Raw genomic sequence first — 27,835 nt, forward strand, 5'->3', positions numbered from 1 at the left:
TTTGATGTAAGGGAAGGAGACATTTACTTTACAAATTTTAATACAAAAATCACAAAAGCAGTAATAGACAACACAACTGGGGGAAATTTTAAATAATTAGATCAATGAAAATGAAAGATACATTTGAACTCAATTTCAGAAGGATCCTAATACAAAAAGATGCATATGAACTCAGTTTCAGAAATGTATGATACTGTGATAAAGCAGTGTGTCAGAAATAGCTGAAGACTAAGAAGATAGTTTCGTTCAAGACAGTTTACAACAATGCCAAGGTCTTCTATACTCTCAGAATAACTACCGCTTGGAAGGCTCTACTGCTGTCCCTCCTTTTTTTCTCCCGTCTCCATTCCACTGGAATTTCCAGTGCCATCTTGTCGCTCTGATGCCATCTAGAAAAGATTTTAATGTTGTAAATAGCAAGCAAATTGGCACACAGCAGACCTTAACTGCTGTTTCAAAAATTGAGAACAGATTTATAGCAACCACTAACAGATCATTGTTTCCTTCAGCAACGCTGTGCACAACATACAACCTGTTGTTTTGAGCATGTCAAAACCTCCAAAAAGTCCTGGATGCTAATGTCACTCAATGTGATGTTACTAGTCACTTTTTAGCAAGTTTATAGCATTGCCATGGCTAAACTGTTTGAGAAAAAAAATCCCTTCACAATTTTGCGTCCTAAAATGGGGTCATATAGATCATATGTGTTGGGAATGGAGGTGATCGTAATGGCGTAGGTTTTTGAGCTGGTCCTCATTTGTGTAGAATATGCAGTGTGCGCGCGCTTGTATAGGATGGGTAGTGTTTATGTAATGTGTGTCCATTGGGTGCGTTTTGAAAATGGTCAAAAACATTTGACCTTATGTTGAGTTGAGCTCATGACATTTTAGTGAAAATTGTTCAGCTCAATGAGATCATGAAGTCTACAGAGTTTAACATGTACATGTGCAAGTGTATATGAGCTAAGTTTATATCATAATTTTTTTATAAGCAAAAGATAAATCACAGGATTTAAGTAATCTAAAATTTTGTAAATAGTTTACAGTGTAGAGTTTAATGTCAAAGGTCATTCTTACTTGCTTCAAAACATCTTACTTCAAAAACATTTCTTATATAATTTTATGTAGCTTTTTATCTATTTAATAAAAAATATTATAAACTGCATGAAAGAGTGGAAGACAAGTTTTCTGAGAATAACCTTGTTAATGTCCGTATATGAAAAGTAAGAAAATTTATTTTAAATATAACAAAGATTATTCACTTCTTTTGCACTTTCTGCTTTAAAAATTTGCCTAGCTTATCTGTACATCTTATATTTTACAAAAAAGTGCTCATCACTGTGATGAAAGTGCAAACCACAAAAAAAAAAAAAATAGAAGAGAGAATGATACAGTCTCCTTGTATACGTCTTTACATTGCTTATACCAGGTAATAAGGGGTAATTTATGACATTGCATTACCTTCTTATAAGCCATCTCAAAAAGTTTTAGAGATGCTTGCTGTAGACCAGTGGCAGCCTGTTTGATGTTTTCCCCGGTCTCATGGTCCTTTCGTGAAAGTAGATCTCTCACTTTAGTTATCTCATCCTGAAGCTTTTTGCACTGAGGAAAACAAAAAAATGTTATAACTTTTTTTTTTTTTTTTTACAAAAATGTATACGTGCAAAAAATATGCTTTACCTCTTCAGGGGGCAGCTGGTCCTTAAACTCCTCCATCTTTGACTCAGTATCATGAACAATGCCTTCAGCCATATTAACAGCCTCAACACGATCCTATAGACAAACAATATTTAATGAATGAATAATTATCTAAAATACTGTTTAAACTAATGTGGAATGTTACAATCACTGCCCACGTATGAAATACATGTGTAAACTTGCTCTTTACTGATTCTAAATAGTGCCAGTGGGGTCAAATTGTTTCATAGTTGTACTTATATATATACATATAAGTTTATGATGCCCCTCCGCTTTAAATACAGTGCATCCGGAAAGTATTCTCAGCGCATCACTTTTTCCACATTTTGTTATGTCACAGCCTTATTCTAAAATGGATTAAATAAATTTTTTTCCCCTCAGAATTCTACAAGTTTACTTGAGATTTTTGCTAATTCATTAAAAATAAAAAAAGCACATGTACATACGTATTCACAGCGTTTCTGCAGCTTACTTGGAATCCACTTGTGGTAAAATTGGACATGATTTGGAAAGGCACACACCTGTCTATATAATGGTCCCACATTTGACAGTTCATGTCAGAGCACAAATCAAGCATGAAGTCAAAGAAATTGTCTGTAAACCTCCGAGACAGGATTTTCTTAAGTCACAATTCTGGGGAGGGTTACAGAAAATTTTCTGCCGCTTTGAAGGTTCCAATGAGCACAGTAGCCTCCATGATCCGTAAGTGGACGCAGTTTAAAACCTCCAGGACTCTTCCTAGAACTGGCCGGCCATCTAAACGGAGCGATCGGGGGAGAGAGGCCTTAGTCAGGGAGGTGGTAGAGTGGCCAGAGAGTCTCATCAGACCTGATAATCTTGTTTCTCATGGTCTGAGTGTCCTTCAGGTGCCTTTTGGCAAACTGTGCCTTTTACTATAAGAGTGCCTTCCATCTGGCCACTCTACCATATAGGCCTCATTGGTGAATTCCTGATCTCTGCATGTTCTGCATGATTTGGTTGTCCTTCTGGAAGGTTCTTCTCTCTCCACAGAGGACCTCTGGAGTTCTGGCAGAGTGACCATCGGGTTCTTGGTCACCTCCCTGAGAAGGCCCTTCTCCCCCGATCGCTCTGTTTAGATGGCCGGCCAACTATAGGAAGAGTCCTGGTGGTTTCGAACTTCTTCCACTTATAGATGATGGAGGCCACTGTGCTCATTGGGACCTTGAAAGCAGGCAGAAATTTTTCTGTAACCCTCCCCAGATTCGTGCCTCTAGACAATCCTATCTTGGATAATTCCTTTGACTTTATGCTTGGTTTGTGCTCTGACATGAACTGTCAACTGTGGGACCTTTTATAGAAAGGTGTGTGCCTTTCCAAATCATGTCCAATTAGTTATTGATGTCAACACAAATGCATGTGATAACATATTTGTAACAAAAGATGCAATATTTGACTTGGCAAAAGAAGAGAAAGAGCTAAAATAATTGTGTTTGAGAAAGAATAAGTGACGGACAGTGCATTTCCTCCAAATTGGTAGGTACCTTCCGAGAGATATTAACTAGGCTAGCATTAATACACATAAATTTGATCCATTTCTCATTCATATTTTCTCAAATCACCACAAATCCAAATGCTTTTAGTGTAAATGAAAAAGAATTGTTACTAACACTTTCACAGGGGACTGTAAAAAATAAAATAAAAAGACCATAAAAGAGGCTAAATTACCTTTCTCTTTCTGTCCTCCTCTGCATACTTTTCAGCATTCTTAATCATATTTTCAATGTCATCCTTGCTGAGACCACCAGATGACTGAATGATAACTGAAAAATATTAGGAATAAACAAAAATAATCCACAGGTTTTACAAGGAAAAGGGAAAAAAAGCAAAGAGAAAAAAAAACAAAAAACAAAACCACAAATCTTACTTTGCTGTTCACGCCCAGTGCCTTTGTCTTTAGCAGAAACATGCACAATTCCATTGGCATCAATGTCAAAGGTAACCTCAATTTGGGGGACACCACGTGGAGCAGGTGGAATGCCAACCTAGTGACAGTCACAGATTATATCCTAAATTAAAAAGTAGTTTTCAAAAAATGAAAACCTAAATCCTCTCCACTGAAATTCATTTATATGAGTTATATTCCCAGTAGTGAAACGGAAGTTGTATTGTGCAATTAATGTTGGAAATGCTTTTCTCCACAGAGGAAACAGTATTCATCTGACCTCACATTGCAGAACTGGTCCCCTGATATTACATTACACCACCCACTGCTTACTTGTGGGAAATGTTAAAGGAGAGTGTGTTCAACTGTGAAGATCTTTTTTTTTTAGGGGAAATAAACTAACAGATGACAAGGTAATATTGTTCAACATTCCATTTCAGTATTGCTTATTTCAGTTTATTTCAACTGTATTTAATTTTTATAATTGGGAGATAAAAGAGAAAGAGAAGCAACATAATTGAACCATGTAATGAAAGTACAGTGGAACCTTGGATTACGAGCATAATTCTTTCCAGAAGCGTGTTCGTACAGTATATCAAAACACTCGTAAAGCGAATTTCCCCATAAGAAATAACGAAAACTTAAATTATTTGTTCCACAAAAATTAACCTGCACTTTACCATTAAAAAAAGTAAAAAATAACAAAAAAAAAATCCCGACAGATAAGTGTTTCCTTCAGTGTCTGTGCATGCATGCGCTGTATGTGTTAGAAAGGTTAAAGATCCATTTTCTCTCCCTCAGCCTGCACTGTGTATGTGTGCATGTGTGCGTCATTAGACACTCTGCCCCTCCCCTCCTCTTCCCACGCACACTAAGGAAAACAAGGCTCTGTCGGGTAAACATATGGACTATTTAAAAGCAAAATAACAGGTCTTTAAGGGTCAGAAATCTGGCTGATAAGCAAGTGATCAAATACTTATTTGACATAGTAATTCACAAATAAATTGTTTAAAAAAAAAAAAAAAAAAAAAAATCATACAATGTGATTTCCGGATTTTTCTTTTTAGATTCTGTCTAAAAATTGTAGACCCCTCCATGATTTCTAAGTAAGAGAACTTGCAAAATCACAGGGTGATCAAATACTTATTGACCTCAACAATGAACAGTTGGACAATGAAACTGAAACACCTGGTTTTAGACCACGATAATTCATTAGTATGGTGTAGGGCCTCCTTTTGCAGCAAACAGAGCATCAAATTGTCTTAACAATAACAGATACAAGTCATGCACAGTGGCCAGGTTACTAACATGATGCTGATGGAGGAAAATGTTTCCTGACTCGCTCCTTCAAAACACCGACGTTTGGCACTAGCACGAGTGACCAAAGGTTTGGCTATAGCAGGCTGGCCATATACTTTGAACCTGTGGAGCTCTCAATGAAAAGTTTTGGTGGAAACAGGAGAGTTGAGGGGCAGAAGAGTAAGAGTAGAGTGTGATCAATGAAGATTGGCCACCAGGATGGTAAAATGTAGCCATGAAACCTCCAAAACTACATTGGCCAGTGTTTCAGTTTTATTGTCCAACCCCTGTATTATATATATTACACACACAAAAAAAATTATGCTTAACATGCACACACGTTGTCACAGTAAACAGTACACGGGTGCACAGATGTCGATTATACGATTGAGAGATGAGCACTAAGACCAAGCAATTACCCACAATTCCACAGCTCAAGAGAGAGAAAACATTGGCTCAGTTGTGATCATGTGACATTTGGTGTCAAAACAAGCAGCGCATACGTGCCACATGATACTCGTAAACCAAAACTTGCTTTTTTGTTTTGTTTCTCGTAAACAATTTTTGCTCGTTTTGCGAAACACTCGCAAACCGGGTTACTTGCAATCCGAGGTTCCACTGTACGGTCATACCGATTTCAGTAATTGATTCACCTCATTATGAGTTTCACAGTTTACTTGTATCCAACTATAATAAAAAACACCGTATTCAATTTTATTAGTAATTTTGTCAGTTTTATGTAAACATGTCTTACCAGTGTGAACTGTCCAAGAAGCTTATTATCCACTGCCATTTCACGCTCTCCTTGGCAGACTTTAATTTCTACTTGTGTTTGCCCATCAGCGGCAGTGGAAAACACCTGAATAAATTTAATGAAAATATGAATTAACTTTGACAGTAAAAATAGCCTGGAATAAAAGATAATAATAAAAAAAAAAATGTTTAAAAATAACCCTAGGCCACACGCACCAGACTAATGATGGACAATTTCACCTAAAAAATTACCTGGCTTTTTTTGGTGGGAATTGTTGTATTCCGATTTATAAGTTTGGTGAACACACCTCCCAGAGTCTCAATTCCCAAAGAGAGAGGAGTGACGTCTAATAGGAGCACATCAGTTACATCTCCAGCCAATACACCTCCTTGGATAGCTGCCCCAATAGCCACAGCTTCATCTGGGTTAACAGATTTACTAGGAGACCTACCAAACAGATCTTGTACAGTTTGTTGAACCTAAAAGCAGAACAAAAGGACTTGTATAAACACAAACTTGCAATTGTTTAAACACTTAAGTAAAGGAGAGTAAATACTGTATAATGTTTAGGTTTAAAATTAAGTCTATCATATTTTAACATTCATAACTAATAGTGTAAAAAAGTTCAGTTTTCAGTAACCAAAATAACAGATAGCTTAAATTATATAGCTTGCCAGAATGCAGTACATAAAATCTAATTCCTTTTACCCCAAAAATTTATTAACAATTTGACCAAATGGCACTTAGGAGGAACTGATATCACCATCATTCTTAATCTTATGGTTCCTTTTTACTCTGTAAGAGCCTTCTAAACAGTTCTGCAAATACCTTTGGCATGCGAGTCATTCCTCCAACCAACAGGACTTCGCCAATGTCACTCTTGGAAACATCAGCATCTTGCATGGCCTTCTGACATGGGGCCACAGTCCTTCTTATTAGATCTGCCACAATACCCTCAAACTGTGCACGGGTAAGTTTCATGTTTAAGTGTTTGGGACCAGAGCTGTCCATTGTTAGGTAAGGAAGGTTGATGTCAGTCTAAGAGATGTCAGTAAGAGAATGTTAAATTCTTTATTTGGAAAACCTCTAAGACAAAATAATGTATCTTGATTCTTAGATTAAAGTGTCTTTTCATATTCTCGTATTCACTCAAATTAACATGAAAGGAATAAAGGCTACGAATGCATATGATAAGAGTTCTCAAAAAACTTTGATACAGGAAAATGAAAATAGCACTGAAAATAGAAACACTTACCTGCAATATAATGTTACAAATATTAGTCGACTAATGTTTTGTTAACAATTGTTTTCTATTTTGAAGGCAGCTTCTTTAGCTATTTAAGTTATTAAATAATTTAATTAACAACACATGGTTAGCTATTAACCATGTTATGTTATTTTAAATAATAATAATTACCTTGTGTTTATTTTTTAAACTATGATCAACATCCAGCAAATTGTTTAATAGATCAATTAAAATCCTTGTCCCCGACCTGGGTCATCTTCATTTAATTTAATCAGACACGTGATATGTGAATATGTGGTCCTTGATTAGATCACCAATACACTAAAATGAGAGAAGGCAGATCATTCCTCAAGCAACTTCCTGAGTTTGCACATGTTTAGGGTGCTTGCTGATGCACCAGCAGCATGTGGATTTCATATCAGTGCTATCAACAGGTGCTAAAACATTTCCGAAGCCTAACCATGTTCTCTGTTCTGCTGGTTTAAAAAATTCCATATTATTTCGTATTACAATTCCAAGCCAGTATTTGCATGAAATAGCATCTTCAAAACACATTTGATTCCCAGGAAACCATTTTAATCTCAGTCACTGTGCAAACATTTGCAGGTGGCCTAATTGCTTTATTGAGTGGGGGGCGTCTTAAAGCGAGGACTGATTTTAAATTAAACATAAGGCAAATTTCTGCTGCCTTAAAAAATAGGGTGATGAAATAGCACATATTTTGACTCGTGGTCACTGCAAAAACAAGAGAAATGTGAGTATGTGTCCACATGGAAAGAGGCAAAGAGCTATGCATGATAAGCAAGGAGAGAAAGACAGAAAAAAGCAAATGTCAAAAATTGCCAAAATTATATACACACACTGTATATATATATATATATATATATATATATATAGACTAATAGTTTAAATATTTTATCACTTTATTATTCAATAATTTTTTTCCCCTCGTTCTAAAAAAAAAAAATAGCGTACACACAAAACCACTGAAAACGGTGTAGTATATATGCCAGACCAGTATGGAGCGCTGTAATCTTGCCATATAGATACACTATAACCGGAGAAGAAGACTTTGAGCATGCGCATAACCTTGCGCTCTGTATACGAACCAAGATTGTGTTGTCCATTATCGCTTGTTGCTCATAACAGTTGCATAGAAGCAATAGATTCTGCTGTAATAAAGCTAGCAGGCTTTGTAGCAACACGGACACGATTATGTAGTCCGCCATTATTGTTGTTGCTGTTACGTGTGACGCAGCCGACACGTGATGTAATGACATCATCGTTTCACAAAATATACGGATTGGCCGTTGTTACGTCCCGTAGTATTTTCGGGCATTTCGCACGTATTTTAGTGCCTATGTCTTTTAGGTCTTGGGATTGGACATCGCACCTGTCAATCATGGTTTCCAGCGCGACCGCGATTCCCGTGGGAACCAATGAGGCTGCCCCAGCCGAGTATAAGAACCCGGAAGTGACGCAGCCAGCGGCGCGGCTTTTTTGGTTCATTCATATAGATTGTTGTTATGGTGACGCTATACTTCCGGTATTATTGAACGTTGTCGTAGTGATTTGTGAATGGTGTGTGTGCGTTACGCTAAGCTTTCTACGTGTGTTGTTTTGTCCTGACTACGCCCAGTACGAGTTCTTGGACGTTTCTCCATTCGCGGTGTCGAGTCCAGGTTAGTATGCCCTAGGGTGTACATAAACAGCACGTAGAGTTAGACTTTGTTTAGACACACTAGATAGGAGTGAGAGCTAATTGTTGTACTTATGTTTTGGCTAGTTAGTGTAGTTAGCGGGCATCCCACGCCCTGATTTTTTCATTTTGTTTATAGATTAGATTGACCGCCGCGCATAAGTTAGAATGTGTTTTGTTCTATTTATTTCTTTGATTTAAGCTCTGCTCGTGGCTCCCACCGTTGAATGCATATTTGATATTTTGTATATATTTTCTGTAAATACTATTTCTTTCTCTACTTGTACTATTGGTTTCCACTGTGTGTTTTGGTGCTTTAAAATTACTAAAGTTTGCTAAAACTCAGCGCTACTCTCGAGTTGGTCTCGTTCTTGTTTATGAGTGACTTCTCAAATAGTAATCAGTGACGGTCTTCAAGATATTATCCTTTTTTTTTTATTTATTTATTTTTCTTATGTCGGCTTCCAATCTCCCTTAGACAAGAGCAAAATAACAACAAAATAGGAAACCGTAACAGCCGTACACACGAAGACGCAAGGGTGTCGTTTTCAGATTTATCCACTTTGGGACCTGGTTTAAAAAAAAATAGTGGTTTCAGTCTCCTAAAACGCCGGATCCGTGTGGATGAAATACGATATAAAATGTATACGTATACAGCAAAACGCGTCTCCGTGTGGACAGGCCCTAAATTAGTAGCACCTGTTTGTACACGCCACAATTAGCCAAAGTCTAGATACATGGGGCATCAATGATGCTAAAAATGCTGAAGAATCAGCCCAGAACTACACGGGAGGAGCCGGTCAATGCTGTGAAGAGAGCTGGGACCATCGTTTCCAAGGCTACCATCAGTAATACACTAAGACGTCACGGTTTAAAATCTTGCATTGCACGGAAGTTTCCCCTGCTTAAGTCAGCCCATCTGGATGATCCAGAGGAGTCATGGGAGAAAGTGCTGTGGTCAGATAAGACCAAAGTAGAACTTTTTTCGCTGTGTTTGGAGGAAGAAGAACGACGAGTATCATCCCAATAAGACAATACCTACGAGTGAAGCATGGGGCTGGAAGCATCAGGCACTGGGGGTGTTTTCTGCACAGGACTACTGCACTGTATTAAGAAGGGGATGAATGGGGCCATGTATTGTGACATATTCGGCTAATACCTCCTTCCCTCAGTCAGAGCATTAAGGATGGGCCGTGGCTGGGTCTTCCAACATGACAATGACCCAATGCACACAGTCAGGAAAACCAAGGAGTGGCTCCGTAAGAAGCACATGGACTATTTAAAAGCAAAAAAACAGGTCTTTGAGGGTCAGAAATCTGGCTTATAAGCAAGTGATCAAATACTTATTTGACGCAGAAATTCACAAATCATATACAATGTGATTTCCGGATTTTTCTTTTTAGACTGTCTCTCGCAGTGGAAATGCACCTATGCTAAAAATTGTAGACCCCTCCATGATTTCTAAGTAAGAGAACTTGCAAAATCACAGGGTGATCAAATACTTATCGTATACACACACACACACATACATATACATATATATATATATATATATATATATACACACAGTGGTGTGAAAAACTATTTGCCCCCTTCCTGATTTCTTATGCTTTTGCATGTTTGTCACACTTAAATGTTTCTGCTCATCAAAAACGGTTAACTATTAGTCAAATAACATAATTGAACACAAAATGCAGTTTTTAAATGAAGGTTTACGTTATTAAGGGAGAAAAAAAAACTCCAAATCTACATGGCCCTGTGTGAAAAAGTGATTGCCCCCCTTGTTAAAAAATAACTTAACTGTGGTTTATCACACCTGAGTTCAATTTCTGTAGTCACCCCCAGGCCTGATTACTGCCACACCTGTTTCAATCAAGAGATCACTTAAATAGGAGCTACCTGACACAGAGAAGTAGACCAAAAGCTAGACATCATGCCAAGATCCAAAGAAATTCAGGAACAAATGAGAACAAAAGTAATTGAGATCCAACAGTCTGGTAAAGGTTATAAAGCCATTTCTAAAGCTTTGGGACTCCAGCGAACCACAGTGAGAGCCATTATCCACAAATGGCAAAAACATGGAAAAGTGGTGAACCTTCCAAGGAGTGGCCGGCCGACCAAAATTACCCCAAGAGCGCAGAGACAACTCATCCGAGAGGCCACAAAAGACCCCAGGACAACATCTAAAGAACTGCAGGCCTCACTTGACTTAAATAAGGTCATTGTTCATGACTCCACCATAAAAAAGAAACTGGGCAAAAACGGCCTGCATGGCAGATTTCCAAGGCGCAAACCACTTTTAAGCAAAAAGAACACTAAGGCTCGTCTCAATTTTGCTAAAAACCATCTCAATGATGTTTAGTGTGATGGTCTGGGGTTGTTTTGCTGCTTCAGGACCTGGAAGGCCTGCTGTGATAGATGGAACCATGAATTCTATCGTCTAGCAAAAAATCCTGAAGGAGAATGTCCAGCCATCTGTTCGTCAACTCAAGCTGAAGCGATCTTGGGTGCTGCAGCAGGACAATAACCCAAAACACACCAGCAAATCCACCTCTGAATGGCTGAAGAAAAACAAAATGAAGACTTTGGAGTGGCCTAGTCAAAGTCCTGACCTGAATCCTATTGAGATGTTGTGGCATGACCTTAAAAAGGCGGTTCATGCTGGAAAACCCACAAATAAAGCTGAAGTACAACAATTCTCCAAAGATGAGTGGGCCAAAATTCCTTCAGAGCGCTGTAAAAGACTCGTTGCAAGTTATCGCAAACGCTTGATTGCAGTTATTGCTGCTAAGGGTGGCCCAACCAGTTATTAGGTTCAGGGGGCAAATTACTTTTTCACACAGGGCCAATGTAGGTTTGGATTTTTTTTCTTCCTTAATAATAAAAACCATAATTTAAAAACTGCATTTTGTGTTTACTTGTGTTATCTTTGACTAATAGTTAAATGTGTTTGACGATCAGAAACATTTAAGTGTGACAAACAGGCAAAAGAATAAGAAATCAGGAAGGGGGCAAATAGTTTTTCACACCACTGTATATTATATATACACACACACAGTCGTGGCCAAAAGTTGAGAATTACATAAATATTGGAAAGTGGAAAAGTTGCTGCTTAAGTTTTTATAATAGCAATTTGCATATACTCCAGAATGTTATGAAGAGTGATCAGATGAATTGCATAGACCTCCTTTGCCATGAAAATTAACTTAATTCCAAAAAAAACCTTTCCACTGCATTTCATTGCTGTCATTAAAGGACCTGCTGAGATCATTTTAGTAATCTTCTTGTTAACTCAGGTGACGATGCACAAGACTGGAGATCATTATGTCAGGCTGATTGGGTTAGAATGACAGACTTGACATGTTAAAAGGAGGGTGATGCTTCAAATCACTGTTCTTTCATTGTTAACCATGGTGACCTGCAAAGAAACGCGTGCAGCCATCATTGCGTTGCATAAAAATGGCTTCACAGGCAAGAATATTGTGGCACCTAAATCAACAATTTATAGGTTCAATTCTTGTTATGAAAGCTTCAAGGCGTCCAAGAAAGTCCAGCAAGCACCAGGATCGTCTTCTAAAGAGGATTCAGCTGCGGGATCGGAGTGCCTCCAGTGCAGAGCTTGCTCAGTAATGGGAGTAGGCAGGTGTGAGCGCATCTGCACGCAAAGTGAGGCGAAGACTTTTGGAAGATGGCCTGGTGTCAAGAACGGCAGCAAAGAAGCCACTTCTCTTAAAACAAAAAAAAAAAAACATTCGGGACAGATTGATTCTCTGCAGAAAGTATGGTGAATGGACTGCTGAGGACTGGGGCAAAGTCATATTCTCCGATGAAGCCTCTTTCCGATTGTTTGTTTGCGCTACCATCAGTCCTGTGTCATGCCAACAGTAAAGCATCCTGAGACCATTCATGTGTGGGGTTGTTTTTCATCCAAGGGAGTGGGCTCACTCACAACAATTTTGCACAAAAACACAGCCATGTTTAAAGAATGGTACCAAAACAGGGTGTTTTGGTACCATTCTTTATACATGGCTGTGTTTTTGTGCAAAATTGTAACTTCTTCCACCAATCCAACAACAGTTTGGTGAAGAACAATGCATTTTCCAGCACGATGGAGCACCGTGCCATAAGGCAAAAGTGATAACTAAGTGGCTCGGGGACCAAAACGTTGAAATTTTGGGTCCATGGCCTGGAAACTCCCCAGATCTTAATCCCATTGAGAACTTGTGGCCAATCCTCAAGAGGCGGGTGGACAAACAAAAGCCCACTAATTCTGACAAACTCCAAGAAGTGATTATGAAAGAATGAGTTGCTATCAGTCAGGATTTGGCCCAAAAGTTGATTGAGAGCATGCCCAGTCAAATTGCAGAGGTCCTGAAAAAGAAGGGCCAACACTGCAAATACTGACTCTTTGCATAAATGTCATGTAATTGTCGATAAAAGCCTTTGAAACGTATGAAATGCTTGTAATTATATTTAAGTAAATCACAGAAACAACTGAAACAAAAATCTAAAAGTTTAGCAGCAAGCTTTGTGAAAACTAATATTCGGGTCATTCTCAAAACTTTTGGCCACGACTGTATAAGTATATATATACACACACACACATTATATATATATATATATATATATATATATATACACACACACACACACACACACACAGAATATAAAGACCGTGGATGAATAAAACAAGATGGACACCGAAAACCAGTTCTAATAAAGCACCAGAAAGATGGGAGTGGGAAGATAATATTGGGTGGGATAGTGAATTGGTTGATAGTGAATTGAATTTCACAATATCAATGGTGTCTTATGTATGAATTAAAAGATTTTTATATAGTAGTTTTTTGATGAGTTTAAGGCTATAATCATTAAAGAAAAAAAGGCTTAAAATATTTAATGTGAGATTGAATGGTTCTAAAATATATAAACGTTTCACTATAAAACAACTAATTTTCTATTGCCTATTTTCATACAAATTGTGCACACCTAACTTTTGGAAATAATTATTTTTTTTCCCCCGCTCTGTGACCAATGAAAGGTTTCTCTGCATGTCATAGCCAAGATCAGACTGCTGGCTTTCACACCTGAAAATTAAATAAAAAACCCACAAACAGAAACCAACCTGGAGAGATGAGGAAAGCTCACATTTGGCCTTCTCTGCTGCCTCTCTTAATCTCTGCAATGCCATGTTGTCTTTGGTTAGATCTACACCAGACTAAAAACAAAACAATTAAAAATTAAAAGTGGTTAATTATTAATGGGCAGTTGTGAGCAAAAGTATACACTGCATAACATTATTTCTGGAATTTGACCTCAATGTAACTAATATTTCTTTAACCATATTAACGAGAACTATTTTGGGTGCAGGGAAAGTTTTTTAAATAATTTTTTTTTTTCATTCTGTTTCTGGATTTAATTTTACATCCATCTGCACACCTCGACAAATGCCATACCTGTTGAGGCAGCATGCTAACTGAGCTCAGTCATCTAGCAATCTAATGTACAGCTCTGGCAAGTTAAAAAAATTGCCAAGTGCACAAAGTCCTTGGGAACTAGCAAAAAAAATTATTTACCCTATCTTTTAAGTTCTGCTCTGTTCTGAAAGTCTGGCCAGGTGCTTCTCAACCATACGTTTTTGTCTTGTCCGCATGTGTGTGTTTGCATGCAAGTGTGAATGCGTCATTGTCAATGGTATTAATATATGCTAATATTTATTTGTTTTAGTTTAGTTTGTAAATAAACATGAGCACAAAATATTAGTTTTTTCCCCCTAAAACTCACTATTCATTATTGCATTCTACTGTCAATCTTTTTGTTAAAGCAAGTATTGAATGATGCAGGTAAATAATTTTAAAAATGAAATCTTATAATCTGCTAAACCATTAACAGTAAGCAATAGAGTCAGATAAAAAAAATAAAAAAAACTTTAAAGCGGTCATTTATGTGTTATGTCAAATTTCTACTCTTCAAACTGTTGAAAAGGAGGTACAGCGAAACCTCGGATTGCGAGTAACGCGTTTTGCGAGCGTTCCGCAAGATGAGCGGAGATTTAAAATAAATTTCGACTTGGAAAACAAACAAGTCTTGGTTAACGAGTACAGAGTATCATCCAACGGTTTTTATTTCTCTTGTGCTGCGGAATTTTGGGTAATTGTCTCCCCTGCGGGGTCTTAGTGCGTGTCTCTCACTGGTATAATTAACATCTGTGCACGCATGTTTACTATAAAGCCATTTTCTTTCTCTGCTCAAGGCTCAATTTGCTCTTTGTGTCTGTGTGCGCGTAAGTCATTGGACACCGTTCAAAGATAAAGTGCAGGTTCATTTGTTATATTTTTATGTACTATTTTGTTATAATTATTTTTATGTATTCCTTTTTTTGGGCTGTGGAATGAATAATTTAAGTTTCTATTATTTCTTATGAGAAAATTCAATTTGGTCTACGAGTGTTTTGGAATACGAGCCCACCTCTAGAACGAATTATGCTCGTAATCCAAGGATCACTGTATATCATTTAAACTCCTATGGTTCCAAGTTGTTTGACCTTAATTATAAAGTATACACATAAAAATGTACACGTGCAAACAAAAATAAATACAAACCTCTCTCTTAAACTCTTTCACTACATGCCTTAGCAGATACTGATCAAAATCTTCACCACCTAAAAAAGTATCACCATTGGTAGATTTCACTTCAAAAACTCCTTTCTGGATCTCCAAGATAGAGATATCAAATGTGCCTCCGCCAAGATCATAAACTGCAATACTGGAAGGTAAAGATGAGACAAAATAAAAAAAACATGCAAAAGATAAAAAAAAAAATTGTAAATCATTTTCATCATAAATAATTTTCTAACAAATGTGTTTTATACACATACATCTTGTCCTGAGTCTTATCAAGTCCATATGCAAGGGCAGCTGCCGTAGGCTCATTGATAACTCTGAGCACATTCAGACCTGCTATCTGGCCAGCATCTTTGGTTGCCTGTAATTAATGCAGCACATTGGTTTATACATATATAAATGAGCTTGTCAAAAGCTCTTGATGAGATGAATTAGCAAATCAGTTAAAAACCTTGATTTTTTATATTTTGATTGGCTAAAGCAGGCTTAAAGTGGGACAAAAACAACTTAAAACAAACAGCAAAACTATGAACGGGTAACACAGTATTGTATGGCACAAACATGGCCAAAAAGAAAAGAACAAACATTTGGAGATGTCTAACAGTTAGTCTCTAACATTAGTCTCTCCAGGACCATCCTGTCAAAGGGTACACTGGTCTTTAATCGTTCTCTGAAACCTTTGGTGCATTGTACTACTTAATGCTCAGGCTGAAGATGTGCTGAAAGATCCCACACAGCTGGTTGATACAAATCTTCAGTTTGCTGGGACTAATTTTATCAGGCCCTGCAGCTTTCCTAAAGTTTACCTCTCTCCTCACCTGGGTGCTAGTGACAAATAGGTGGCAGTTAGTTCGCCTGAGGATGGTTGGTGGGTGAAGGGGTAACTGGGGATTACAGAGGTGAAAGTTCTATTAAGGTGAGTGTAAAATAAGATGGTAATGGTGAATGGGGAGGAGAGATCTTGAGAGACGTGCTTTGGGGTTTTACACCTAAAGCTTGATTCATTCACTAAACATTTTTACGTACAAAATGCTATGTAGTTCTAAAGCATTTAATTACAACAGTGGATTACCTACCTCCCTGCACATTTTAGAATTTCCTCAGCTCCAAACAAAACTAATGTGACTAAACATAATTAACGGCCATTTTGGAATTGAGGCTCATGTGACACGAGAGACAAAAATAAAATACGTAGGACATAAGGGGTCCTCCAGGACTAGGTTTAAAACCACTGTACTACAACTAGCATAGCCAAACTGAGTGGCTTTGTGGAAATTTCACTCTTCGCTACAAATCTTAAAACTGAAAATAAATATCAACCTTTCAGAACATTTTGGCTTGTTTGCATGCAGTTTTTACCTGTCTCTGAGAATCATTAAAATATGCTGGAACAGTCACAACAGCATTCTTCGCCATATGGCCCAAATAATTTTCTGAAAAAAAATTAAAAAACAAACAAAAAAACACTAACAAAAATGCACAAATATTTCTATTACACCCTACATTGTATATGTATTATTACATTATATAATTGTAATATTATAAAAGACAGTTTTACCTGCAGTCTCTTTCATCTTTATTAGAATAAAGGCCCCAACCTGACTAGGGGAATATAGCTTTCCGTGAGCTTCTATCCAGGCATCTCCATTGGATGCACGTACTATCTTATATGGGACATTCTTTCTGCAATTGAAGAACCACACACTAATTACTTTGTTGTGCGAAACATCCTGCTTATTGATAGCAATGCTGAGGAAAATGTGTCTTAATGAGATTATGTAATTTGTGATCAGACTTTCATGAAACCATGTCATAAACAGCTGCCAAAGCCTTAAATGTAAACAACTACTGAGGTGACAACTACCAATCACATTGCAGCCACTTTAATGTTTTCAAAGTGAGATGTTTTGCTGCCTCCTAGTGTAGCTGGCTAGTTAGCACGAAGATAACATTCTTCACATTGATTTGTGATAAATTAAATAAAAAAAGTAATAAAAAAAACAAGGATAATCATTTATTTTTTATCATAGAACAGGAACCACTCTCATTTTCCAGGTGTGAAACTGAACCACAAACTCTATGCAATGTGTGCATTTACCCACAATTAATAAACTAATTCATAATGTAAAGATTACCCTATTTAAAAATATATAAATAAATAAATAAGCCAAATCTATTTATGCCCCCAATAAATCCAGTATGTTGGAGATAAACATCAGTGTCCAGAACTTGTCATGACCCAAATAATAAAGTGAAACCTCTTTCTAAAAGCATTTCCCAAGTATGCTACATGGCTGGTATTAGACAGGTTGTATGGCATACACCAAAATTACTACACAGAGGGCAAAAAAGATAGCTTAAAAAAGCATAATAGAGATCATGCTGTGAGTGCTCAACAGCAAAAGAGGATGCAGAAAGTGCTTTTCTCCATATTTTTCTATGGTAAGGGACATACAGGAAAATGCTACACATAACTACAAGAAAAAAAAAAGTGTACAGTCACTAAAAGGGATCAACAGACCTATGGCACTTGGTCTCTGATAAAAGGAAGATAAAGTAATAAAACTCAATGCATAAAAAAAATAAACACAACTTACAAATCTTTCTGTACTTCTGGGTCATCAAATCGTCTCCCAATGAGGCGTTTGGTTGCATAGAGTGTATTGTTTGGATTAGTGACAGCTTGTCTTTTGGCTGGCATACCCACCAGTCTCTCCCCTTCAGCAGTGAAGGCTACAACTGATGGAGTTGTCCGTGAACCTTCTGCATTTTCAAGCACCTGTTACCAGACAAAAATATAATAATTTTTTATTCCCATGAGCAATAGTAAATCATAAATTTAAATGTAGAAAACATTTACACTAACCCGAGCTGAAGCCAACACAGATTAATACCTGTAATGCTCGCCATACTGACTTAGTTTGGCCTGCTACAGTATCAACAATGCCTTCTGGGAGTTTACTTCTTATTTTTATTTTCCTTCTTCCGCCTAAAATTTTGCAGCGTTACTCATCCCGCAGTTTTAAGAAAACCCACATGTACGTCACATCGTTATGTGCGACTTGATCGGGAATGGTGTGCTATGACTCTTCTAAGGGGTTACTTAAGGGTCAGACTTAACATTGAGACTAAATTTGACTGCCGCGTGCGCCGCCCTCTCCAATCCCCCCCCCACACACAAGCCCCTCTTCCCCCCCTCGTCCACTGACAGAAGTTAAACAGCCAGTGAATAGTGACCCGACATGAGCATAGACACAACTTTAAAATAACTAAATAAATTTTAAAGTACTTAGTTTATTTACTCTAGTTATTTAGTGGTGCTTGCAAAGCATCACTATTATCTTGCAAACTTATTAGTGGTGCTTGCGAAGTGAGCACTACTATAATCTCACAGGCTTATTATTTTTTTGTGGTGCTTGCAAAGCATCACTATTGTTATCTTGCAAACCTATTAGTGGTGCTTGCAAAGCATCACTATTATCTTGCAAACTTATTAGTGGTGCTTGCGAAGTGAGCACTACTATTATCTCACAGGCTTATTATTTTTTTGTGGTGCTTGCAAAGCATCACTATTGTTATCTTGCAAACCTATTAGTGGTGCTTGCAAAGCATCACTATTATCTTGCAAACGTATTAGTGGTGCTTGCGAAGTGAGCACTACTATTATCTCACAGGCTTATTATTTTTCTGTGGTGCTTGCAAAGCATCACTATTGCTATCTTGCAAACCTATTAGTGGTGCTTGCAAAGCATCACTATTATCTTGCAAACGTATGTTTTTTTTTCTTCTTCCGTATGAAAGTTTGGTGCGTAACTAGTCTCGCACCGTTTGTCGTAGACTCATGAGTGAGGTGTCGAACCGTGCGGCTTATACAGGAATGGTGTGCTATGACTTTTCTAAAACTTCATCTAAAAATCCCATTGACTTAACATTGAGACCAACTTTGACAGATTGTAGCGCAGAGAGTGAATTTTGTAGAAACGTCAAATTTACCACATTTGAAGAAGTTTGCAGCTTGTGTCAGAAGATACCATGCACAAGGGTATAAGTTTTACCCCCGGGGCAAGAGAGGTCCCCAAAGTTGCCCCCTTGACTTATAATAGGGATTTTGGCAAATAACTGGTCTCGCACCGTTTGTCGTAGACCCATGAATGAACTTATGCGGCTTATGTGACTTATTCGGGAATGGGGTGCTAAGACTTTTCTAAGGGGTGGGTGGTTAATTGCCCCAGCAGTGGGCAATTAACATACAATGCATAGGAATTTTGAAATGTAATTTAACAATGGAACCTCTTACTGTTGTAGAGACACGGGGGAGGGCACCCAACCAGTCTTTTGCATTTGTCGTCATGCTCATAAGCCATGCCCCCTAGCATGGTGTTAGCATCATGCTAACATGATTAGCATGATGCTAACATGATTAGCATTTTGCTAGCATGATGCTAACGATATTAGCATGTTGCTAGCATTATGCTAACTTTAGTAGCATTTCGCTAATAACATGTATAGAATGTTCCTAGCATGATGCTAGTGTAACTAGCATATCCAGCTCATTAGCATGTTGCTAGCATGATGCTAGCTTTATTAGCATGTTGCTAGCAACATCTTAAAAAAAAGTCACTAACATGATGCTAAGATCCCATTGTCATAGAGATATGGGGGGGCCCAGAGTTTTGCCACGGCAAGCACTACTCACATTTTCTTCAGGAAATGTACCTCTTTAGTTTTTCTTTTTCTTTATCTTCTTCCATATGAAAGTTTGGCGCGTAACTAGTCAAGCACCGTTTGTTGTAGACCTATGAGTGAGGTGTCAAATCGTGCGGCTTATTCGGGAATGGGGTGCTATGACTTTTCTAAGGGGTGGCCCCCAAAATCCTATTGACTTAACATTGAGATCAACTTTGACAGATTGTAGCGCAGAGAGGGAATTTTGTAAAAACATCAAATTTACCACATTTGAAAAGGTTTGCAGCCTGTGTCAGAAGATACCATGCACAAGGGTATAGGTTTTACACCCAGGGCAAGAGAGGTCCCCAAATTTCCCCTATTAACTTATAATGGGGATTTTGGTGAATAACAAGTCACTGTTCGTCGTTGACCCATGCGTGAGGTGTCAAATCATGAAAAATATTCAAGATTAGTTTTCTTTGACTTTTGGTAGGGATTCGTCACACAGTTTTTCCTAAAAACAATCCCATTTTCCCACATTCATTTTAATAGGAAATGAATGGCCCGAAGGGTTAAAACCCAGGCCACTTTGAAGGCCTACCGCTCGGCCATACTTTGTCGTAGAAACATCATTTAAAAGTTTATACGGGTCACAAGACTTTGAACTTTTATGGATCAAATTCATGTTTTGATATCTTTAATGGTTGTTTTACAAGAGCAGTTTAAGTTTTATGAAAATTTAGTCACTTTACACTGATCAGCAGTCGGCGCCCTGCTGTAACCAGCAGATCAAAGGAGCAGTAATCGCCTATGACATGTAGCCTTTTGTGTTTGGAGGCCAGCGTTGTCTCTTCTTAATTCATCTAAACCCCAGAATTTGCCAACAAAGTGCACAGTTTGATAAATTCAAACCTATCGTAAATGAAAGGTGAGAATAGATTCCGCAGAATCTTCTGACACAATGCTTGCTCTGAAGGACTATACTCAACAAGAATAGAGAGAATAAGAATTATATTTATAATAAGATAATTAATTAAATAATAAAATTATATCAAATAAGAACTTCATCTGAAAGCCAGACCGACCAAATTTCTCATTTACTGCTGAAGTAGTTAGATATGCTTATACTGTAGATACGGAGGTTACATTTTAAAAGTACAATCGCAAGTAAATAAACTGCATTTATTAATTTTAATGCATGTAAAAATATGAATAAAACAGTATTAGACACAAATATATGATGTAGTATATGCAACGAAAAAGCTATTTGCATTTAAGCATTTGGCAGACACTCTTATCCAGAGTGACTTACATTTTTTTTTTTCATCTCATTACACATCTGAGCAGTTGAGGGTTAAAGGCCTTGCTCAAGGGCCCTGCTCAAGGGCCCAACAGTGGCAACTTGGTGGTTGTGGGGTTTGAACCTGGGATCTTCCAAACCGTAGTCCAATGCCTTAACCACTGAGCTATCCCTGGACCCTATGTATTTATACGAGTGCATTCAGCCGTTTAAGCACTGTTGCGTTGTATATACTGTACAACACGTGCTGCCTTTTGCAAAGTAAAAGTACTTTACAAAAGACGAAAAGCTTTATTTTAGTCATAAATTCACCATCACATCACATTCCAGCTATTATTTCCAGCCTTGGTTAAATAATGGATGAAATAATTATTCAATGCTGGACACAAACAGCAAAAAACATTATGATCATTATTATAAAAAGCCCAAAGCACTTAGTGTTGATAAAATAATAGTTACGTAATATGATTATATATACACGATTTTGGGCATCTCAGTTCATCATTATAAAAAATATGAAGCATATATACACATTCATCATGAAAGATCGGTTGTAAAACAAAATAAAATTCATGTTTGCTTCAGCATTGGAAAAAATATTGTTTTAGGCTAACTAATTATACACAATTAATGCCACCTGTCCGTTTGTGGAACGTACCCAGAGTAATGTGAAACACAGGGAGATAGCATGTTAATAAAGTAATGAAGAGCTGCTTATAACAAAGAATCTAAAATAATATATATTTAAATAATTCCATAGACGTATATAAAATGTAGATACAGTTAAGCCCCAAATTATTCATACCCATGGCAAATTCTGACTTACTTTTATTCAACCAAGTTTTTTTTCTTGATTAGAAACGACACAGCCGTCTCCCAGAAGATAAGACGATGTACAAGAGGCATCATTGTGGGAAAAATTATTACTCATTTTATTTACATTTAAACAAAAAGTGGCATGTCCAAAATTATTCATACACTTTCCAATAATCAATAGCCTATATTGGCTTTTACAGTAATCAAACACTTTCCATAATTGCTGATCAGCTTTTTGCATGTCTTTAATGGTATTTTTGCCCATTCATCTTTAGCGATGAACTCCAACTGTTAGGTTGGAGGGTCTTCTTGCCATCACCCTGATCTTTAGCTTTCTCCACAGATTCTCAATTAGATTTGAGTCAGGACTCTGGCTGGGCCACTGCAAAACGTTAAAGTTTTGGTCTGCCAACCTTTTCTTCATGACTTTTGCTGTGTGTTTTGGTTCGTTGTCCTGCTGATATGTCCACTGGTGCCCAAGGCCAAGTTTTTCTGCAGATTGCCTGATGTTGAGAACGTTGATGTATTGCTCCCACCACCATCTTCGACAGTCGGGATTGGTCTTCCGGTTGAAGGCTTCTTTCATCAGAATGGCCTTGGAGTTGATGCTTGGATTCTTTTTTTTAACCTCGCTCACTACTCCTGGCCAGCACAGGTGTCACTTTTGGCTTCCAACCATGTCCTCGGATTTTTCAGTGAGAAATGTCTTGTATTTTTTAATAATACTTTGTACTGTAGCCACTGGAACTTAAACATTTAGATATGGTCTTATAGCCCTTTCCTGAATTGTGAGCAGCCACAATGTCCTTTGTCTTAGCCATGACTGTGCACAAACCACAGCAGAGCGCTTCTTTTTTTCACCTGTTGAGTAAATTAAAACAGCTGTTCCCAATGAATCAGAGTAAATGGACTTAATCAACTTGAACTATTTGGAATGGTATAGAACTTTAGATTTTCCCTGTGACAGTATGCAAAGGGTATGAATAATTTTGCATGTACCACTTTTGTTTAAATGTAAAGAAAAGCTGAGAATGTTTTTTCCCCACAATTACACATCTTGTACATCGTCTTATTATCTTTCAGGTGAAGCCTGTCATTTCTCTCAACCACTGGTTGAATAAAATAACAGAATAATTCCGGGCTGGACTCTATAAATAGGAGTATTTTAATGTGTGCCATGAATGATGCCCACGACTCCATTAATGCAGCTTGTTTTTCTTTGATGTATGATTTTGTGCATGATCTGAAAAAAATCAGAGCAGAGTTTAACTGACACTGTCATTGAAGAAAGAAAGAGAGAAAAAACCTTACAGTATCAGTTACCTGTGGAGACAGCATATGACATGTTCGTAACTGGACCAGTTAAACACGCACAATTAAAAAAAAAAAAAATAAAAATAAGTATTCCATTTTTTGTCCGAACGAGTCTTATGAGCTCAACGTTACTAAAACGTCTCTCCTCTGAACGCGGCTCTTCCTAAATGCCATTCCCTCACTACTCCTAAACAGTTCAGACATTTCTGATGAATTTTAATAAATCTCTCTTGTTCTAACTCTTGAAAAAAAGACCAAAATGAAATCATTCTGGGAAATTTTGGCACTTGGGAGAGATTTCATATTGTGAAGAGCTTAGTCAATACAGTGAGGAGCTTAGTCAATACAGGGGTTAGTAATCTCAACAAATATTTATCTTGGCAATATTTCTGAAATAAAAGAATGATATCCTGGTTATATTATACTAAACGATGATGAAAAATTAGTTCATGCTTTTATGACCTTTAGGTTAGACTTTTGGAACACCTAACTGGGTGTTCAATTAGATGCATAAACCACCTTCAGTTGGTTCAGAATAAAGCAGCAAGAGTCCTCACCAGAACCAAAAGATACAAGCACATCACCCCCTATCTTACCACACTTCATTGGCTCTCAGTGAAATTTCACATTACTTTTAAATACTACTTTTGACTTTTAAAACAATAAATGGTCTCTGAGTGAACTGCTAGTGCCTTACAATCTGTCATGCCTACTTATATCAAAGAATACAGGCTGCTTGTCTGTACCGCATATTATAAAAACTACAGCAGGCGGCAGCAGAGCTTTTTCTTACAAAGCCCCAAAGTTATGGAATATTCTTTCAATTAACGTTCAGACACTAAAGTCTAGGATTAAAACCTATTTATGTAGCCAAGCATTTTTGTGAATAGATTTGCCTTAGGTAAGGGAGCAGATTTGGTTGACTCAAACGTAGAGTAACATGGTGAACTGGTATGTTTGGATGCTGTCTTGCCCACTTGCATTGATCCCTCTGGTTTGTTGACTGGTAAAGTGATTGGTTGCTTTACATCCCTGGGAGCCCTAATGTCTGTGTTTCCTTTTGTCACTCCCTTTAAGTTATGCTGTCATATTTAGTCCTCCAGGAGTCCCTGCTGGCACCCTTCACTTAACATATATTTATCTTGTACCTTACGTGACTTATCTTGCCTTTCCTTCTGCCCCCCCCCCCTCCTGTTCCCCCTCTTTTTCTGTCGAGCTACATAGTCCTGAGCTGCCAGTTATGCAGGCCCGCTCTGCCTTCTGGACCTGTGATTCATCCTTGTGCCCCGCTTCTGGTAAGAGAGATCATATTGCTTGAGATGTGGTGGTGACGGGGGACGTTTCCACTTTACTGTAAAGAGGATCCTGGCCTCGGCTGATGTAGACAGCTGTTCTTGTCACTGCAGTCACTTAATTGTTCAGAACTAGAATTTTCTACAGTCTACCTGAGCCTCCAGTAATAAACTGGGCTATATAGTAACTTCCTACTATAATACTGAACTTCCAGCCGCCTTACACAAAGTATGACTGCAAAATAATTCCTGCTATCCGTTATCACCCAAATGAGGATGGGTTGCCCGCTGAGTCTGGTATCCTCTTAAGGTTTCTTTCTACTGCCATCTCAGAGGGTTTCCTTGCCACTGTCGCCCTCGGCTTGCTCATCAGGGACTATCATTTTGATTTGTACACATTTTTCACATTTCATACAAACTTCTCTAATTTCTTTTCATTTTGAAAACCCCTTTAAAACAATGACAATTGTTAAAAGTGCTATACAAATAACATTTATTTAAATATTATGTATATGCAAGACCTCACTTGTTTATCGAGTGAAAATATATTTAAAATTTTTGCTCATCTCACAATACACCAAGTTACTCGCAATCCAAGGTTTTATTGCAAAGAATTTGCACAAAATAAAAGTTTATGGGGGTTGAAAAATTTTTAAGTTCACCTGTAGATATTGACATTGAGCAAGAAAATATTACAATATTGCACAAATAACTCGAAGCAACTGGAGACATAACCAGGTCTACAAGTATTTAGACAATAGCTGTTAACACCACCACAGTTGGTTTAAAAACTATCAAGATTTAATAAAACTGTAGATTTTCAGCGTTAAATTGGTGGTTTTAACCAAAATACCCCATTACCAATTCAATGATTACACCCATCTGTTTACATAGTCTGTCTATTTTCACAGGCAAACTAGCCAAACTAGTTTAGGTCAATGAACGATTCATCCATTTAAAAATCATCCACATTTTTGCCTTGGATTGCTTTCAAACACACACACTTTGATTTGTTATGAAATAATAAGGAAACAGGACACACAAACCTGGCCATCTTACTGCTTATCAGTTAATTGAGCAATTAAGGGTGTAACACACTTGGAGGACATCACTATCCGCTTCCACTTCACTTTCAAGTTCATCAAACTACTCTTTCACCAGTGTGTATATTGCACTGTTAGATGTAATTCGTCTTTCTTGGTGGAATGCTGACATTACCCCTGGATGCCTTGGCTCTTGATACATCACAAGGACTTGTTGTCGTGGTCACAGATGCGCCAGCAAGACGCACACTAACAATTTGTCCTCTTTTGAACTTGATAGGTCACCCATAATATGTGCATTGCAATATTTTAAGCAAAACTGTGCTATCATTCTGCTAATTAAACCTTCACACCCTGCCTGCTCTTACTGGTGGAATGCGCAGTCAATGAAGATTGGCCACTAGGTCAAATTTAGCCATAAAACCTCCAACATTTGGCCAGTGTTTTAGTTTCATTGTCCAACCCCTGCATACATCTGCATAAACATATATATATATATATATATATATATATATATATATATACACACACACACACACACATACATATATATACACACACATATACATATACATTCACTTACATACACAGTCCTCCTAGGGAAGGGGTCGCAACCTTAAAACACTCAAAAGAGCCCTTTGGACCTGTTTCCCACAGAAAACACCAGGAGCCATAAAACTCTTTTGAAATCAAAAATGGAGAGAATACTGCATATATCGTTTTTACGCCGAAATTAAATTGGGTTGCCACCCCCTGTCCTAGGGGCCACCAAACTACACCAACGTAATCAAGACATTGTATTGCGTGTGCAATTTAAAAAAAAACAAAAGTAATGTTTAAATCATGTGATGTTTATAATTGAATTAAAGCCACATGATTAAAAATGTTCAATCACACAGATTACGTTTTACCACACTGCAGTGGTGTACAAAGGCAAGGGGGAAAAGTAAGGCATGGACCTGATTGCATAAAGTCACCTTAAAAAATAAATAATTCATATATGGCTACGGCACTTTCATAATGTGCAGCAAAGAGTTTAATATATTTAATTGAAAAAAATGAAAATAAAAATTTAAGAAACATTTTAAAAATTCAACATCAAAAACTTTTTTAAAAGTAAAAATAATTTGTGCATATATTGCATTACAACCAATTTATTAAAAATCTGACCTTTGCTTGTTTACCATCCATGACAGCCACACATGAATTTGTGGTCCCCAGGTCAATTCCAATAACTGCTCCTTTGATTGCTTCTGAACTGTAACATCCACAGACCACCACAAGATGAATATGCAAGTGCAGTAAAAAAAAAAAAAAAAAAAACTAGATAGCTAATAATTTATTGAACTGTTGCAATTTACTCACGCATATTGACGTCTAGACGGAGCCTGAATGGCATGTTCCATAAACTGATTCCAGCAAGCCTAGAAAAATTATTGCTCTTAGCCAAATCTTTACTGTTCGACAATTCAAAAACATAACAGCTTAAAACCTGCGTTTTTTTGGTTAACGTTACATACTTAGAAGAGGGACGGGCATCAGTTGAAGACATGTCTACAAAAAGTTACTGACTGGTATTTGCAAAGTACACAATTGGATAGGTTCATATACTGGAAAGAGAACACGACTGAAGGAAATCCAAAACACCGATATAACGGCGCGTAACTATCTTCACTTGGTCGTATCTAGAAACTGGAATAACCAAATAAATTATCAAATCACGTTTAGTATGCCTTTAGTATAATAAATACTAACAGTTTAGTATTTACTAGCATGAAGCTAAAGGAAAAAAATCACGAAGATAAGCATACTTTCCTGTGTATTGCTAACGTTATCTTATCGTCACGAAGTTAACAATGAGAAAACAAATGACTAATTATACAATTAGCACATTGGAAAAAGTGTTCCTTTAATTCTATACATTTTAACTACTTCAAGGAAACATCCATCAATGACGCAAGGTAAAAGAAAATTACCCACCTTTTTGACTAAACATGGTAAACCTCGAACGCAGCTTTGTGAAACCATTTTGCCTATATTTAACATTTTCGCACAATGTGTAAACAACAATATGGTATTATATTAGCTAACAAGAAACAACTTCTAATTGAGCTCGATTACACCTCACAGTCAGTGCGAATACAAGGCTTCCACCTTGCCGACAGTATGCTTCTGGAACTA

At 37.4% G+C, this 27,835-nt stretch overlaps 1 protein-coding gene across 1 annotated transcript; it reads right to left on the bottom strand.

Moving 5' to 3' along the window:
- hspa9 (heat shock protein 9) lies at positions 1-27,835 on the bottom strand. The gene is made up of 17 exons (XM_053505754.1): positions 27,635-27,835; positions 27,020-27,078; positions 26,825-26,912; positions 17,819-18,000; positions 16,780-16,904; positions 16,581-16,654; positions 15,476-15,582; positions 15,201-15,363; positions 13,724-13,816; positions 6,482-6,691; positions 5,905-6,132; positions 5,654-5,758; positions 3,583-3,700; positions 3,384-3,478; positions 1,680-1,772; positions 1,461-1,601; positions 1-389 (listed from the first exon to the last, which is right to left on the bottom strand). The coding sequence occupies exons 1-17, from the start codon at positions 27,698-27,700 to the stop codon at positions 312-314; spliced, it is 2,025 nt and encodes a 674-aa protein (XP_053361729.1). The 5' UTR covers positions 27,701-27,835; the 3' UTR covers positions 1-311.

This window comes from Clarias gariepinus, chromosome 10 (genome assembly GCF_024256425.1).
Source record: "Clarias gariepinus isolate MV-2021 ecotype Netherlands chromosome 10, CGAR_prim_01v2, whole genome shotgun sequence".
NCBI classification, from domain to species: Eukaryota; Metazoa; Chordata; class Actinopteri; order Siluriformes; family Clariidae; genus Clarias; species Clarias gariepinus.